An 18,632-nucleotide genomic window follows, 5' to 3' on the forward strand; every position below is an offset into this window, starting at 1 on the left:
CTATTTCTCACCACTGCTACACCCGGTTCCGAGAGTAGCCTTCCCGGGGATGTCTTTCATAGTCACGTTATAACACTGGCGGGCTGCTCGCTGGTCTCCTTTGACTTCTCCGACCCCGTGATCAGTAGGAAATTTCATCTTTAAATGAGGAGTTGATGTTATTGCCCTGAGCTCATTGAGTGCTGCTCTGCCGATGATGGCGTTGTATGCCGAAGGCCGGTCAATCAATAAGAATTTTACTATTATCGTCGCCTGATTAGGGATAGTGCCGGCTGTCACTGGAAGGTCGATCGTACCAACTGGTTGAACCTGCTCACCTGCGAATCCTACCAATGGGAATTTCGCTGTTCCGACCTTTTCTTGGCCTATGTTGAGCTGTTTGAAAGCTGGCCAGTACAAGATGTCAGCTGAACTTCCGTTATCTACCAAAATTCTGTGCATATTATGGTTGGCCACAGCTAAAGTAACTACCAGAGCATCCGTATGAGGGAAAGATATCCCTTCATAGTCCTCGTCTGAGAATCCGATCATTAAAGACTCTTTTTTCTGAACTTTCATTGGCCTTTCGACCGCCCATACCTCTTGACTTCCTGCTTGTCGCGCATAAGCCTTCCTTGCACGATTAGACTCTCCTCCCCCGGAAAATCCTCCAGCAATTGTTCGGATCTCTCCTATTATGATCTGGTTTTCCGGCCCTCCATGTTGTCGGCTACGACTCCTCTCTCTTTGATTGCGCTCTTGTGGGCTGTCCCCTCGTGGGTGATTCTCCCTGCCTCTCTCAGCTTGGCGCGGGCGGCCTCGAGGACGGTGTTCCCGGTCACGATTGTTGTAAGGCCGGTTGCCCCGGTTATTCCTTGGTTGATCCCTGTGATCCCCTAGGAATTGAACCAGCTTACCGTTTTTGATGAGCTTCTCAATCAATAGCCTCAGCGCTATGCATCCTTCGGTGTAGTGACCCCTAGCTTCATGAAAATCGCAGTATCGATCTTTGTTCTTCTCGGGAGGACTACCCGGTATCTTTGGCGGCCGTACAAACTCCGGATCCTTCTTGACCTCCATTAATACTTCTGAAATTCCCGCATTGAGAGGTGTGAAACCATAGTCTCGGAATTTCTTTTTTGGGAGCTTAAGTTCTTCTACTGTCTTCCGGGTTTCTTTCTTCCTTTCTTCTTTCCTCTTGACTTCAATTCTCTGTTCCGGGTTTCTTGTGCTATCAATCGCTTCTAGGACATCAGCTTCATTAATGAACTCTTCTACCTTGCTCATTAGTTCTTGGAGATTACTCGGCGGTCTTCGCGCCATCTTCTTCATTACCGGTTCTTTAGTTAAGAGCCCGTGATAGATTGCCGAATATACGAGGTCGTCTGAGGGTTCTTCAATTTCTGTCTTCTCCAGGTTGAACCGCGTTATGAACTGCTTCAAGGTTTCATCATTGCGCTGTTTCAGAGTCAGCAGATAGGACGGGGGTTTCTTCCGGGTCCGTGAAGTCATAAACTGAGTTAAAAATACCCGGCCTAGGTCTTCAAACTTGTCAATTGAGCCCGGGGATAGCTTCCTGAACCAGTTCCGAGCACTTCCTGACAAAGTGAGGGGAAAGGCTCGACAAGCCACTTCATCTGGGATGCCAAGGAGGCGCACATGTGATCGAAAATCTTCTAAGTGTTCGACTGGGTCTCCGACACCCTTATAACTCATCATAGAAGGGGCTTTGAATTTTTCAGGTAATCGATATCCTTCCACACGTGGAGAAAAGGGGGAACCAGTTCCTTGCAACATCTTCTCCACAAAGATGTCCTTCCCTTTATTCTTTCGTTCCATCTCCAAGTTAGCGAATTTTTTGTCAAACTCTGCCATCCTTCGGCTGAGTTCGTCATCCCTATCCTGGGTACTGCCGATTTTGCTATCATCCATTCGGTTTTCCTCCTTCCTGTTCGCATACTGTTCAAAATTGTCCTCTTGGTGTCCTCCTCCGGGCTGGTTGTGAGTGTTAGCTCGACTGTTGTGCTCTTCTTCATCTCGCCTACCACGAGTTTCCTCGCGACGAGATTGCTCGGACATCCGTGAGAGGAGTTCTGCGTTCAGCCGAGTTAGGGCTTCGATTTGTGCTGCCATCGCCGCAAAACGTTCAGGATCTCCCATTTCCGGTTGACGGGGAGGTTTGTCCTTCGGCTGAGTTCGTCATCCCTATCCTGGGTACTGCCGATTTTGCTATCATCCATTCGGTTTTCCTCCTTCCTGTTCGCATACTGTTCAAAATTGTCCTCTTGGTGTCCTCCTCCGGGCTGGTTGTGAGTGTTAGCTCGACTGTTGTGCTCTTCTTCATCTCGCCTACCACGAGTTTCCTCGCGACGAGATTGCTCGGACATCCGTGAGAGGAGTTCTGCGTTCAGCCGAGTTAGGGCTTCGATTTGTGCTGCCATCGCCGCAAAACGTTCAGGATCTCCCATTTCCGGTTGACGGGGAGGTTTGTTGTGTTGAGCCATTCCCTGATGAACCATGGGATCAATAGGGTTGACGTGGTTAACCGGTCCCTGATGAACTATGGGATCAACAGGGTTGGCGTGGTTAACCGGTCCCTGATGACCTATGGGATCAACAGGGTTGGCATGATTAATCGGCCCCTGATGAGCCATAGGATCAACAGGGTTGACGTGGTTAACCGGTTTCGGATTCGGTTGCACCGAGGAACCAACTTGATTAGTTAATCCCGCTTGTGACTTTCTCTGCCGGATTGCCATACTTCCAGATCGTGTTACGGCCACCATGATGAAAAATTTTATCTAGAATAGGGTATCCCCAAAATTCAATAATTGGAAATAAGAATTATCCTATTCTTATAATCAATTAAAGCCAAAAAGTCTATTCCTAAACCAAAATAATCTATCTTTGAACTAGAATAAGAGTATAAACTTAAACCAAAATAAGAATATAAACTTAAGCTAGAGTATCCTATTCTCGAATTTGAATAAGAATATAAACCTAAACCAGAATAAGAATATAAACTTAAACTAGAATATGCTATCCCTGAATTAGAATAAGAATATAAACTTAAACCGGAATAAGAATATAAACTTAAACTAGCATATTCTATTCCTGAATTAGAGTAAGGATATAAACTTAAATCAGAATAGTCTATTCCTAAACCATAATAGGAATATAAATTGAATAAGGATAACCTGTTGCCAAACGCTCTTTCTCTTCTCCAAATTCACCCAACGTGCAGCAGATAAAAATCGGTGGCAAATCGAGGTTCCCAAAATCGGAGATGCAATCTGGGGTGGCACTTCGATCTCCGGTAGTCTGGGCCGTGAAGCAGCTCCGGCTGGGGTGAATCGGCAAACGGCAATCACGCTGGTGGAGGTTCCGGCAGTGCTGCAGTCCAGAGATCGGCGATGCTGCGGATCTCCGGTCACAGTGGGTCGGCGGTCACGGACGTGGCGTTGCAGGTCTAGGCTCCGGCAGTCCGGTTTGGAGGATCAACGGCGCTGCAGGTTTGGTCGCGGGGCAGCAATGCTGTAACCGGCGAACGGAGCTACTGCAGATTCGGCGAACTGCGGTCGCGGGTTCTGCAGGGCCGGCGAGGGCGCTGGCTGATCGGAGGCGCTGATTCCCGGAAGGCAGTGGATCTCCGGTTCCGATTGTTCAGCGGGATTCTGGCAGACACGAACCTGAACAGCAGCAAACAGCAACGTCTTGTGTCGTGGGTCTCTGGTAATGTCCAGTTATGCGGATCCGGCGAAGAGCGGTGGTGTGTTGGGTCTCAGGTGGGAGTGGGTCACGCCGATGAACAGTAACTGCAACAGTGAGATGTATGAAACTCCCGCGCACCGTGAAAAATATATTTTTTTTTATGAAAAACAAAATAGTCGTTTCCCACAGACGGCGCCAAACTGTTAGAACAGTTTTCTTCACGATGAATGCGCGTTCTTTGAGATCTGCAATTAGACGATGTGTGCTCTCCAAATGGCTGCAAAAGAATGAGAAAGCGTCAAAGAGTCCGACGGCGTATATGCCGTGGACACTCCGATGCCAAAATTAGAACCCAAAAAATATTATGCTTTGATGCACAATAATTTAGTACGCTTGATAATTTCTGATCTGAGAGAGAACGTGTCTTGTACCTTCTGTAGGAGCCAATTTATAGTCTTGAAGGTTGAAGCTGATTTGAATTGGTTTAAGAGTTTGAAGTTGAGATAATCCCAAACGATTATCTTATAAAGATAATCTTTTACGTAGAGATAATGTTGAGCTTTATCTTGGAATGATAATCGTGAATAACAATCTTGTAGAGATAAATAAGATTTCTTTATGATAATATAATCCTAATTGGAAAATATTATATAGTGATTAATTAAATAGCCCTTGCTATTTAATTAATATTTTATGGGCCTATTATTGGCCGTTGGGCCCAAAATTTGATAGGCTTGTAGTGTGAATTTATTCTTAACAATCATCATCTTCATTAATGTTCAAAAGGCCAAGCTTACACTCAGCTTTTAGTATTGTCTGCACTAGTTCCAACTCTAATATAAAATAAAATTAATTTCTTTTTCAAATTCAAACTTCCACCTTAAGTTCGAGGTAAGATATTATAATATTTTATATTCTTCGTATTAGGGCTTTATTCTATTTCCTTGTAGACAATAGTGGAAGGATTCCTTTCTTCTTGTTTGACAAATGCACATTTAATTTTAGGGTTAAATACTCCATACCCTTTAGGGTTTCTTAACTTTATTTTTTTTCTCTATGGTTTCATTTTTATCACAGGAAGTCCCTGGGGTTTTGATAAGTGACCAAGTTAGTACATCCGTTAGTTGACCGTTAAAAAAATTAAAAAAAAAATTAAATATGTGCCACGTGTTGACGTCTGATTGGTCCACGTGTCAGTCCTAACGGTCAACTAACGGATGTACTAACTTGGTCACTTATCAAAACCACAGGGACTTCTTGTGATAAAAATGAAATCACAGGGAGAAAAAATAAAGTTGAAAAACTCTAAGAGGTATGGAGTATTTAACCCTTAATTTTAAGCCCTTTATGCAAAACACTAATGTATGAGTCTAGGGACAGAGTTAGAAAGTAGTATGGGCATTGGGAAGGGGCTAAGGCATAAAGAAAAGGGGGGGGGGGGGGGGGGGGGGGGCAATTTTTTATCACCTAAGGTGGTGGTTTAATGGCCCAAAGATATCCTCAAAGTGATTGGTATACAGTAGGTCATAAACTAGAAGAAAAAAAGAAAAAAAAAAAATTAAAGAACCAAATTGAAAAGCACTGGAAGAAAAAGCAACAACCATAAGACGAGAACACAGTTAGTTCAAGTTGCATTTAAGATAAAAATAAATTATCTGATAGTCATTAAGATAAAAGCAAATTACTTTTCACCTCTTTTGTGTTGTAAATTGCGTTTTATTTATTTATTTTTCGTCTGGAAAATTAAATCACTTCAAATTTTAAGGTTATTGATTGTGAACAGTGAACTTGTGCCATTGTTTAGGGTGAGAAAGGTAACAAGATGTAAAACAGAATGCTCAAAAAAAGATAAAATTTAGTAGGTAAGGCCAACTTTCAAATGGCTTAAGGCCAAAAGTAAGATTACTATAATTTTTAATGGGTAAGGGCCAAACAATTTGAGAATGAGTAAGGCCAAATTATTTTGGGTAGAGCAGTAGGGCCAAAAACTTTTGTGGTTTGGGTCAAAATTTTTATTGGGTAGGGCCAGTTTTTTGTGGGTCTCGCTTTTTAGTCTCTTTCTCTTATTCAGTTTCACTAGTGCTAGCTGTTTGGGTTTGATTTGCTTAATTAGAGGACCAAAAACAAAACAAAAAGAAGCATGCATAAAAGTTCTGTAATTTTAATTTATTCTAACCAATTGAGGTATTTATTAAATTGAGCTTTAAATTTAGGATTCCCACCAAATTAATTTCCTAATGTCTGATGCTTAACCTTTTATTTTATATATAATTCAGCTCAAATATATAATGCTAAATTATGTATCAATAATTGCCATTGGTTGTATTTTGGAAATGGATCCTCTCCAGTCCATTTAGGACTGGAGAATATCCCATTAAAGGGTAAAATTTATTTTCAAAAATCTTAAAGCTTTAAATGGGACACTTATCCTACTATTAAAATAATAATAAAATATCATTTATAGTTAAAAAATAATAATAATAAAAAATAAGGAGTGGCTGACGACCTTATTGCCACCCTAGGGTGGCCGGCCACCCCCAAAGGCCAAATCGAAAAAAGAAAGAAAAAAAAAAAAAGAAAAAAAAAATCTCTAGGGTGGGTAGCCACCCCATTTTTGCCCTGAGGGGGAGGGGGGGGGGGGGGGAGGGGGAGAGGTGGCCGAAGACAACCCATGGCCCTTGGGGGTGGTATATATATATATATATATATCTGAGTTTGCATATATATTTTCATTTGGTCTTTAGGGGTGGCTGAAGTGGCTGAACCACTCAGCCACCCCCAAGGGCCATGGGGTGGCTTAGTGGTGGCCGACCACCTCTTAGGGCAAAAATGAGGTGGCCAGCCACCCTAGACCATTTTTTTTTTTTAATTTTTTTTTATTTGGCCCTTGGTGGTGGCCGAAGCCACCCTAGGGGTCTACGGCCACCCCAATTTTTTTTTATTATTATTTTGTTTTTTTTTGTTTTTAATTTTTTTAAATTATAAATGATGTTTTATTATTATTTTAGTAGTGAGATATGTGTCTCATTTGGAGTCTTAAGATTTCTGAAATAAAATCTTAGCATTTAACTGAATATTCTCCAGTCTTAAATGGGCTGGAGAGGATCCGTTTCCTTATATTTTATGGTTGATTCAGTGAAATGTATATTTATTCAAATATTTTAAATGAAATGAAGATGAGTTATGGCTAAGATTTAATATTATTTCATGCCAAAAATTAAATATATTGGCAAGTTATTGAAAAATATTAAATAATATAAAATAATATATATCCTATTAAATACAATAACATTAAAATAAAACCATAAAATAAGTACTCTTCTCTACTTCTAATAAAATGTATTGGCCAGGCATCTTTACCTACATCCCAACAAGGCAACATGCACACTTGGGATGCATGTCCACTAAGTGGAAATGGGAATCCATTTGCATGCACCGATCATCTCACTAAAAAGAATTGCTTAATTTGGGTTGGTTTGGGAAAGTTTTGAGAAATATTTTAGTTTTTGGATTTTGAAAAAAATTCTTCAAAAATGTAAAAATTGGAAATTAATTTAAAATAAAATTCATATTTAATCCTTAAATTTTCATCTAATTTGAATTTAGTCATTTCGTTTCAAATTTTAAAAATAAGATCCTTAAATTTTGTCCCAATTTTAAATAGGTCACTTTGTTTTTTTTTTTTTTTTTTTTTTTTTTTTTTACATATCCACACAAAAAGTGAATGAAGGATTTGAACTAATAACTTCCACTTCATAAGACGTGGTATCTAGCCGATGAGTTACCTATTGAGAACTGAGCTACTCATTGGGTACAGTCACTTTGTTACTTTACCATCAAAATTAACCATTTTTACATATGCTTGTGTTTATGTCAAACACCTAATGCCATTGTCGTCACATCATCAAGCTAGTGACAATTTAATATTCATAAAAAAAATAAAAAGATGTAGAAATCAATAGACTCAATTACTTAATAAAAAAAAAAAAAAAAACATATTCTTGTTATCCCAATCTTCTCGCTTTGTTCAATCATCATCAAAGCGGGAGAGGGGATAAAGTGGGAAATTGATGTTAACATTTAAATTTCCTTCCATGATATCCGAAATCCAGTTTCTATCATACAAGATAATAAGAGAATCTTGTGGTAGTTTGAGATGATCGATCTTGCTAATTTGATTAGGTAGAATCGTAGAAACTGTCTTAGCAAGATAATATCACAAAATTAAGGTGGAAAAATGTGATAACTCTTCTTCAAACAGCAATGTAAATCCGGGGTTATGCTGCTCATTCAAAAGGTCAGAAGATTGGGACGATGAAGAAGAAGATGGATTTTGTTTCTTAAATGGGTTTCCTATTTTTTATTTTTTAATGGATGACTCCTCCCCATTTGAATTAGGGAAATGCTATAAGTACAAAAAGTGCATTAATAAATTTCTAATTTATTTTTGGTAGGTACAAAAAAATTGACAACTTGGCTTGATCTGTTTTGATATTTTTCATAATAATTTGAAAGTTGATAGAAGAAGTTAAAAATTCAAAATCCATTACCAACATGCGGTGAGAGAATATTGTCCAACAACTCTCATAAATGCTCTTCACCTAAGGCGTGATTACTTAGTTGATAAGCAATGGCTATTCTCTTAATACGGGAACAATAAAAGCAGAAAAACACGCGCAATTTCCAAAAACTATATACAAGTTTCGATGATAAATGCATGAATATGAACGAATCATTTCTTGATCTTAATTAACCACATTCCATATATACAAACGAAAGCGCGTTAAGCTTTTACGAGTGCACATTTAATTCCACTCTTCTCCTCTCAACTGAAACTCCTATTTCCCTAGAAGCCACGTATTGGTTGCTCAATTCAACAGAATCCAAGGAAGCTTCGTTCGTATCACCATATTCTTCCTCTCTCTCTCTCTCTCTCTCTCTCTCTCTCTCTCTCTCTCTCTGTATATATATATATATATATATATATATATATATACATATATATCCTTCTTGTGCTTTCATTTTCACTCCTATACTCTTTCATTCTTATTTTTAAGCCAGTGAAGGAAAATGAGTTACTACCAGCAACAACCGCCTGTGGTGGCTCCTCCTCCTCCTCAAGGTATGTTTAATGTTTTTGATGGCCGGAGAAAATCTGTTACAATATTTTGTAGCATTAATGTGATTGTTGTTGGTGTTTCGGTTTCTGGGTTTCTTATATATATATATATATATATATATATATATATGTATATGATGTATGATGTATGTATGAGTGGGTTCATGATGTGGATGTATGTATGTAGGTTATCCTCCTGAGGGATACCCGGCAAAGGATGCTTTTCCTGCACAACCACCACCGGGGTATGCGCAAGGGTATCCGCCGGCAGGTTATCCTCTACCCCAACCTCAGCCTCAAGTTGTTTACACTCAGGCGGCGCCACCACAGAAAGAGGTTGGCTGCTTGGAGGGATGGTTAGTTTCTCTCTCTCTCTCTCTCTCTCTCTCTCATAGTCTCATTATTCATTTTGGGTTACGTTATTGATATACAGAGCATTTAATTAGAATATTGGCACCGATATGCAACCAGCTTTTCGCTGTGTAGCATTTGCCTGGATTTTGCTTAAATATTAGGTGCTTGAAAAAAACTATGGTTCAAATTTAATTGTAGGCCTTTTTAAGAGAATAAACTATTAAAAAAAATTACAAGCAAATCTGTCTATTTATTTGGTGAATCAAGGACTGCCATTGGCTTGTCGTGTTTGAATTAATAGCAATAATCTGAATTCCAAAGACTCTTGATTTATTGATGCATATATGCATACTTTCATATCCTTAATTTTTTTTAAATTTATCATTTAAATATGAACGGAGATGAAAGAATAATATTTCTCTAATTGTTATGGCAAGTATATATGGCTAAAGCTTGTTTATCATTCTTGTCTTTGCAGTTTGGCCGGTGTCATCTGCTGTTGCTGTCTGGAATATTGCTGTATCTAAACAAAGAATGCATGCTTTATTTGATCAGATAAAAGGCTGAGATTTGTAGTAGTTTTGTTGACTCACAGACAATTACATAATAGGAATTATGCTGAAAATTAATATCGTGCGGATCGATGTCCTTGATAGCAACTTGGGTTTTCATGACGATATATATATAATGTTGGATTATTGCTTTAATTAATTGTTGTGGCATGTTTTGCAATGAAGCGGTTAATGTCTCTTTATATGTTTCTAATACTAAATCATCAGTGGGTTTTGATCGAAGAAAGTTATAGGAAGTGGACAGAAGAGAAGTGCATGGAATAAATTAAAATAAACATACAAATTAATTTGGAGGGAGGTGGCCGGTTCCTGATGACCCCCATACGGGTCATACCCACCATCGAGAAATGCTATATCATCACCACCACATTAATTATAGATGAGATATAAGCTTGCCTCTTTTTCATTCATGCATTTTCTTTTTCTCACTATTATCATTAATTTGTAGCAATACAACACGGAGCTTCTAAATATATTATCAATTGCAACTTGCATTTGCCTCTCAAATTAAAACCATATTCTGAAGTTTGTGAAGATCAAATTCGGAGCATCAATTTCAACCTTCGCAAACCACAAGAAATCAACAAAGCTGAATCTCTGCAGCCAATTACTTGAGATCTTGATCTCCTTCAAGATACAACAACTTTCAGATGAAGCACTTGAGAAGGGAAACTTTGATATCAAGTCATAGAACTTTTGATATGTGATGCTGCTATCATATGATATTGCTAAAGTTTCTAAATTTTTAGTAGCACCCATTTTGAACTTAATATTATGCGATGCACAATATAACCATAGTGAAATAATTTGAGACTTTGGCACATGCAAAAATTCTCCAGTTAAATATTTAATATTATGCTATATATATCAAGTTCCTCTAGTTCTTTTCCATGCAAAAATTCTCATATTTTTAAGATTGCAAAGACCAGAAACCCTAATTTTCTTTAGGGTATCGCCCTTACGAGGGCAAGATTCTCAATAGGAGATTTTGAAATTAGATCTTGGAACGTCTCTTCCTTTAAACTTACATCGGAAAGGAAAAGCTTTCGCAGAGAAGACAACTTTAATTTGTATTAGTTACAAGAGGTTGCATGATTCCCTGCAGCGACAAGTCCTGGAGTGATTTGAAAGTAAAAATTAATGGACGCAAATCATACCTATCAATTCGAATTTTTAGTTTTTGAACCCCCTTCTCTAAAGATTCTATGAAATAATCATAAACATGAAATTAGGATATTTGACGAGAAAAAAAATTAATACATGAAGAACATCGAGCATAAATTAGAAATAATAGTCACCCTGGTGGTGAGTCTCCAAACCGAAATTAAGTAGCCACCCGCTCAACCTTTTAATTTATTTTTATATATTTTTATTTCTGGAGATAGTTGTCCACTCCAAATTCAAGGGAGACACATTACCTAGAGTACCCCCTTATCTTAAGGGAAGAGTTCACTCAATTTTTTGGTCAAATTTAAAGTTTGTACATTTAACTATATATATTAAAATTAATATTGACACGTGTTTTAACATATTTAAATAATGTAATACACATACAAAAATTTTAAATCATAATCATAAAATAAATACTATTTATTTAATTTGAAATGAAAAAAAATAATATGTCAGTGAGACATCATCTACCTTAGAGGATATATTTATTACATACTGGGAAACTCTTTTATTCTGCAGGTCCCTTGGTACATATTGTTTGCCTTTTTACTCTATTTTTTCAATCAAGAGGATTTTTTTTTTTTTAAAAAAAAAAACACAAAAAATTGTAGGAATAGATTTAATTATGTTAGTAGTTGAGTTATAGTCCACATTTAAGTATATTTCTCAATTAATATTATTCAATCTTGAGTTGATTTGGGAGGCATTAGGGTTTCTCGAACTACCCTGATTTATTAGTTGATTTGGGAGGAACCCTAATGTCTCTCAAATCACCTCAAGGTTAAATGATATTAATCTCCAGTTCATTTGAAATTAAGAGGATTTGTTCTCGGAATGAGATCCTTTCTAATCCATTTTGGATTGGAGGAGATCTATTTCATGGTTAAGATCTTTTTACGACCATAAAAATGTCATATGTCTCACTTATTAAAAAATAATAAACTATTTTAAAAAAAAATTATATATATATATATATATATATATATATATGGCGCTTGGGTGGGTGGCTAAGTCACCCCTAACGGCCACCGTTTGGCTTGATCAAACTGTTAAAAAATATTAAAAAATATTTTATTATTTTTTAATAAGTAGAACACGTGACATTTTTGTAATAGTTAAATCTCTTTAAAAAGAACTTGACGTGGATTTTCTCCGGTCTAAAATGGACCGGAGGATCCCATTCCCCTGTTCTCAATTCTCATCGCCCCCCACCCCTAACCTTTAAAGGTGGCTGAGGCTATTGGTGGGTTTACTGTCACTTCTACATATTTTACAATCCAGTTGTTGGTTGTTTCCGCCCAAAGTTTTGACATCAAAGCAAAATCCAATTGGTAAGAAGTAAGAAGTAAGAAGCAAGCAGCGCTTAGCAGTAGCGGCCACCTCGTGTCATTCTAACTTTCACCTGAACGAACCATGAGGAATGAGTACAGGGCAGCAGAAGAGCACCACTACGACGCTAATTGCGAAAAAAGCGGCACGCTTTACGAGAGCAAAGAACACGTTTTAGCAACGTCCTTGTGTAAGTTTAACACCCCCCAAGGCTCACCCTCCAATCGAAATCTCCCTCATCCGTTGCATGCACTGGACACATGGAAAGCCTCCAAATGTAACCGACTCACCCAAAAGGGTTTTTGTTTTGTCCAAACGAACCGAACGGTCCAAACCAATCCTGATAGGTGTAGCCACGCATGGCCGCCACCGTGCGCGCGAGCCAGCGGCCTGATTGGTGTCTCAGATAGAGCCGATGGCGGGAACAGTTGTCAGTAGTTATTGTCCATCTATTCGATTATGTGTAAGCTTGCATGGACCCACTCACCGTGCTCGACTCCCATATGTCCTTTCTTTCTTAACCCTCGCAAACACGTACCCCACCGTACACCTCCAAGTGTCGCTTTCTCCTTCCTCGTTGCTCCATGTTGCCCGACACTCATTGGCCAATCCCCACCGTTAAAAACTCACACACCCACCTCCCTCACCTCTCCAACACCTCTCTTTCTCCCTTTTCTCAGAGCTCTCACAGAAACCGGCCATCATGATCAAGACGCTGAATCCCTACTCCACGGCAAGGACGGCTGAGATTATGTCTAGGTACAGGCCAATAGCGCCAAAGCCTGAGGCTCCCACGGATCCAAGCAGGAGTAGTACTGATCAGAGCCCCTCCATATCTCAAAAGATCAGGCAATCTCCCTACCTTAGAAACCTCTGGCCACATTTACAGGCCAGGCCTACTAGAACTAGAAAGCGAGGCAGATCTACTCTATCACTACCCTCCCTCAAAAGACCAAGGACCCACATCCTTGGCTTTTCTTCTCCTTTTGGGTTCCCTCAAATTCCCACTCCCCACGAAGCACCGGAACAGCCAGCCACACCACCAGGCTTGGTGACTCTTCCTCTTCTTCCATGTCCTATATCTGCCCCCATCGCCGCCAATCATCAAGCAGCAGCAGCAGCAGAGGAAAAGGTTATAGATCTGAACAGTGCAGCTGAAATTCCGGAGGAAAAGGATCTGTTGCAGCAACTGCAAGCACCACCACCCACCGGCGGCGGCATTAATAATGTTATTGCACCTCAGGCAATACGACCGGTTGGGTCCAGTATAAGCGTTGGCTCAATCAACGAAGACCCAAGTTTGACCCCCGCGGTTCAGAAGAAACCGGAGGAAGTTGAGGAGGAGGTGGAGTCGGAGGCGTTGCCGGCGGTCATATCAGACTCGAACAACAAAGTTAGAATGGCGAATTCGGCGTACAAGGAGATGGTGGGACAGCCGGAGTGTTCGTGGCTTGATTCGATGGTGGCCAGCTCGAGCAAAAGGATCAGTGGGGAGGTGATGCTTCATCTTTCTGACTCGAGCGTTCCGGTTTCATCATCTAATGGGTTTTCCTGTTGGGTGAGGATAGAATGGGGAAGTGAGGGGAAGAAAAGCTCAATAAATGCTTTCTGTGATGTGATTAGGCTATCCTGCGAGTCCAAGAACTACCTCTTCACATGGAGGTTCCACACCCATACCAGAGGGGCTTCTCAGTTGGTCCAGTTGTAATGTGTGAACACTATTCTACGTGATTACCCCTAAATGCCTCCAATCATATTGTACAAATTATATATCTACGAGATCAAGTATATAGTTTTATCAGCTTTTTATTTTGCTTCTATTGGACTCTTTTGCCTTCAAAAAAGCTCAAGAGCATATGCTTGGCCCAAGTTGGCCTTCTCTTTTTGGCCCATAATTGGTCCAATTTATAGCTTTGTAGTAAAGTTTAAAGACCCAAGCCCATGCATGTAAGCTCTATGTTGGCTCAATTTCTAGCTTTTTTTTTTTTTTTTTTTTTTTTTTTCCTCGCTTGAAGATTTGGAACAATACAAGATTGGAATAATGTATTGTTCTAAATATACATGATGCATACAAACATAAAAACAAAATTATGCTTAAATACAAGTCAATATCTAAAATACAAAATAAAATATTTCACAACTGTGTTTTAGGGAAAAAAATATTTTTGAAACAACAAATTCATCTTCATTCAAATGGAAAATGTCAATAAATTGACAGAGCCGCAGCTCTACAAACATAGAGCACTAAGCTCTAAAATAATTACATCAGAAATACTATCTGGGACTTCCTCAAACCAGATTTTATCTTCCTCCTATTTGGTAGCAGCCTTTGCAAGTCCATGAGCTGCAAGGTTTGCTTCTCCTGGAACATGGTGGATAGTCCAACTCCTCAAAGTTCTAAGAACTTCTTTTATATCCCACTGTATGCCCATAACTCGCTCCATTCAACTCCATTCTTGTAATGGCTTTAACACCCTCCAATTCTACTGAAGGTAGCCCAAAATCTTTACATAAATCAACTGCATAAAAGGCCGCAATAGCTTCTGCTGTAGTAGGTTCATAGGCACCTTTAATACTTTTGCTTTGCGCTGCACACACCTGTCCTAGATGATCCCGAATAACCACACCAACTCCCATACCTGGTAGTCTAGAATTAATCCCTGCATCCCAATCCAACTCCCATACCTGGTAGTCTAGAATTAATCCCTGCATCCCAATCCAACTCCCATAGTTGGAGTAAATCTCCAGCTGCATAAACAATTTTATTTGGGTGTGAAAACTCCTTCCCAAATAGCACATCATTCCTCCTTTGCCATATACCATTTGCTATTAAAGCAAACACCTCCAGATTCTCTTCTTCACACCATTCCATTGAGTATTCCATCACAGCCATAAAATTATCACCCACACACCGGCTCTTTTGTATTTTCCTATCCCCAACTCCCCATACATCCTGAGCAGCTGGACAGTCCCATAAAGCATGAGTCACAGTTTCCACCTTTTGTTTGTAAAACTCGCACACATCTTCCAAAAGGACACCTCGTTTTTTCAGATTTGCCTTTGTAACAAGAATATCATTACATGCCCGCCACAAAAAAACTTTTGCATTGTTTGGTATCCCTAAACTCCAGATTATTTTTCAAACAGAACCACAGCCAAACATATTTGATCACTCACACAAGACAGTAACTAGCTTTGCTTTTCTATGGAAATATGATCCAACCCATTTAAAATAATGTCAAGTGTCTATAAACATTTAAAAGACACATTAAATTTAGTCTAAGCTAATAAACTGCTATTAATAACGTTAAGAATTTAATATGTATTTTAAATGTTTATAAACACTTGACACTTTTATGATTTGGACGATATTTCCTTCGGACTAATTTGGAGAAAATTTTTGTCTAAAAAAATTATGTTATTGTGACTCGAGATCATTAAGAAAGGTGAGCCATTGATTACCAAAAAGAATTTGATTGTTGGGTCGTACTAATTCCATATATATGAGAAGCATGAGCTCATATCTCCTATATTCCATATATATGAGAAGCATGAGCCCATATCTCCTATATACATAAGAAGATGTATTAAGACAATAGTTACAAGAGATCAAGTGACATGAGTTATAATTATGGTTGTTAATATAAAAGTAAAAAAAAATACATGTAACATTCATACTATTTGTCTATAAATAGAGCCTTGTATACAGTGGCAGATATAGAGGGGCAGGCAGGAACTTCACCCACCCATGTAATATTCAAAAAATTTTGAAATTTTTTTTTTCCTAGTGTAATTTTTTTAGTTTTCTTGACCCTAACCCCTACTCTTCCTTCTCCCACCCTTCCAAAATTTTTTTAAAAATTATTATTTTAGTTCTGCTCCACCTAATACGAATTCTTAGATCCCCACTGCTTGTATACAATCAAATGATGAAGTGAAAAAAAAAAAAAAAAAAAATGGTAACCAAGAAAAGGCCTTAATGTGTGGACGTAAGCCGTAAACCAAATTACCTTAATTCTCTGCTTAATTATTCTCATCCCTCTTCCCTAAATTAGAAGTTCTAATAAGATGGATGTGGGTTCTTGTTTTAATCTTAGTTTTCACCTTTATTTTCATCGTTTCAATTTGATATAAATGACAACAAGTAGCGAACCAATCAAAAATTGAGGAATTCCTGTCCAAAATCTTTTTTGTGGACGACAATATAAGGAATGATGCATTTGCAGTAATTAAATCATACCTTCTACCGCCTTTCTATGTCGCTGTCAACAGTAGCGGAGCTAAGATTTTAGTTTTGAACGGTCAAAATTCATAAAAAAAAAAAAAAAAATTGGTTAAAAATATAAATAATACAACTGACTAACGAAACAATAAACAATTCAATAAAATTTAACCATTTTTAAAATATATAAATGTAATTTACAATTTATTTTATCACGCATAAAGTTAATTTATTTTGTTGTTAAAAGCTTATATAGACATTTTTATTATTTAATAATAATTTAAAATAATCCGTATAAAAATTTAATAAATTTTTGCAAGATAGAAAATTGGTCTAAAAAGAAATGACTTTTCACTTTGTTTTAAGCGATTTTTTCACTGTAGTCTATATACCTCTCATTTATTAAATAACTTCAAAAAAAAAAAAAAAAAAAAAAAAAATCAACAAGTCGGCAACTAAAAGACAAAATTTAAAAGCCAACATGCAACACCCGTTTTTCAAGGCTAACTTTATTAAAACGGTGGGTTTTGAAAACGAAATTCAACGCTGCGTTTTGCTCGTATTCTTCTTATTCTTTAAGAGTCAAAATGTTAACCTAATATCTGAATATTAGGTTAAAAACACTAAGTTAGAATATGTCAGATAGTTGTAGGATTAAAATATAGTTTTTAGTATTTCTCATTTGAGATATATGAGTAATGCTACATATTAAACCCCCTATGATGGCCGAAGCCATCCCTTGCCCCAAAGGGGGTGACCGAGCCATCCCCAATGCTCTTGGGGGTGGTGCGGCCACCCTTTTTTTGCAAGATGGGGGTGGCCGAACCACCCCCATGGCCTATGAGGGTGGTTCGGCCACCCCCTGGCCGGCCATTGGGGGTGGCTCAAGCCACCCCTACCCAAAATGGGGTGGCCGGCCACCACCTATGGTGGCCAGCCACCCCTTCTTTTTTCTTTTCTTTTTTTTTTCTTAAATTTTTATTATTATTTTTAATTTAAAATAATATTTTTTTATTATTTTTATGAGTGAGATTTGTGCCTCATTTGTGGCCATAGGATTTCTGAGATGAAATCCTAGCCATGAACTAGATATTCTCCAATCCATAATGGACTGGAGAGGATCCTATTTCCTGTTGCGGCGGAACAGGATCCTCTCCAGTCCATAATGGACTGGAGAATATCCAATTCATGGTGAGGATTTTTCCTCATAAATCTTATGGTTAAAAATGAGACATATATCCCACTAAAATATATATATATATATATATATATATATATATATATATATATATATATATATATATATATATATATATTATTTTAAATTAAAAAAAAAATTAATAAAAAAAGAAGGGGGTGGCCGGCCACCCCCATTTTGGGGTAGGGGGTGGCTCAACCCCAATGGCCGGCCAGGGGGTGGCCGAACCACCCCCATCGGCCACCCCCTTTTTGCAAGATGGGGGTGGTTCGACCACCCCCATAGGCCATGGGGGTGGTTCGGCCACCCCCTGGCCGGCCATTGGGGGTGGCTTGAGCCACCCCTACCCCAAAATGGGGGTGGCTGGCCACCCCCTACTTTTTTCTTCTTTTTTTATTAATTTATTTTTTAATTTAAAATAATATTTTATTATTATTTTTTTTAGTGAGATATGTGTCTCATTTTTAGTCATAGAATTTATGAGAAGAAATTCTCACCATGAACGGAATATTCTCCAGTCCATTATGGACTGGAGAGGATCCTGTTCCTGTTGCGGCAACTGCAAGCACCACTCACTAGCAGCATTAATAATGTTATTGCACCTCAGCCTCGGGCAATACGACCGGTTGGCTCCAGTATAAGCGTTGGCTCAATCAATGAAGACCCAAGTTTGACCCCCACGGTTCAGAAAAAACCAGATCGAGGAAGTTAAGGAGGAGGTCGACTCGGAGGCCTTACCGGTGGCCATATCAGACTCGAACAACAATGTTAGAATGGCGAATTCGGCATACAAGGAGATGGTGGGACAACCAGAGTGTTCGTGGCTTGATTGGGGATGGTCGCAACCTATTTTTCCATTTGAAGTTGTCAGCATATGACTTCGCCTGCACATAATTAACGATAATGTGTTCAAATAACAAACGCAACTAGAGCCATGACTCATTGTTGACGCTACAGTCAAATACTACTATAACCTGA

At 38.5% G+C, this 18,632-nt stretch overlaps 2 protein-coding genes and 1 long non-coding RNA gene across 3 annotated transcripts; 2 read left to right on the forward strand and 1 right to left on the reverse strand.

Moving 5' to 3' along the window:
* LOC148583910 (uncharacterized) lies at window positions 1–2,058 on the reverse strand. Its single transcript, XM_088510817.1, has one exon. It carries the CDS (start codon window positions 2,056–2,058, stop codon window positions 1–3), a length of 2,058 nt encoding a protein of 685 aa, XP_088366943.1.
* Window positions 2,059–8,706: 6,648 nt separating this feature from the next.
* On the forward strand, window positions 8,707–9,953 carry LOC132188987 (uncharacterized). The gene is made up of 3 exons (XR_015913061.1): window positions 8,707–8,812; window positions 8,997–9,165; window positions 9,642–9,953. It is a non-coding gene; the product is annotated as an uncharacterized LOC132188987 (long non-coding RNA).
* A 2,917-nt stretch (window positions 9,954–12,870) lies between these two features.
* On the forward strand, window positions 12,871–14,052 carry LOC132190362 (uncharacterized). The gene has a single exon (XM_059605333.2). The coding sequence runs from the start codon at window positions 12,938–12,940 to the stop codon at window positions 13,940–13,942; it is 1,005 nt and encodes a 334-aa protein (XP_059461316.2). The 5' UTR covers window positions 12,871–12,937; the 3' UTR covers window positions 13,943–14,052.
* The last annotated feature ends 4,580 nt before the right edge of the window (window positions 14,053–18,632 follow it).

Source organism: Corylus avellana, chromosome 9 (assembly GCF_965113065.1).
Source record: "Corylus avellana chromosome 9, dhCorAvel1.hap1.2, whole genome shotgun sequence".
NCBI classification, from domain to species: Eukaryota; Viridiplantae; Streptophyta; class Magnoliopsida; order Fagales; family Betulaceae; genus Corylus; species Corylus avellana.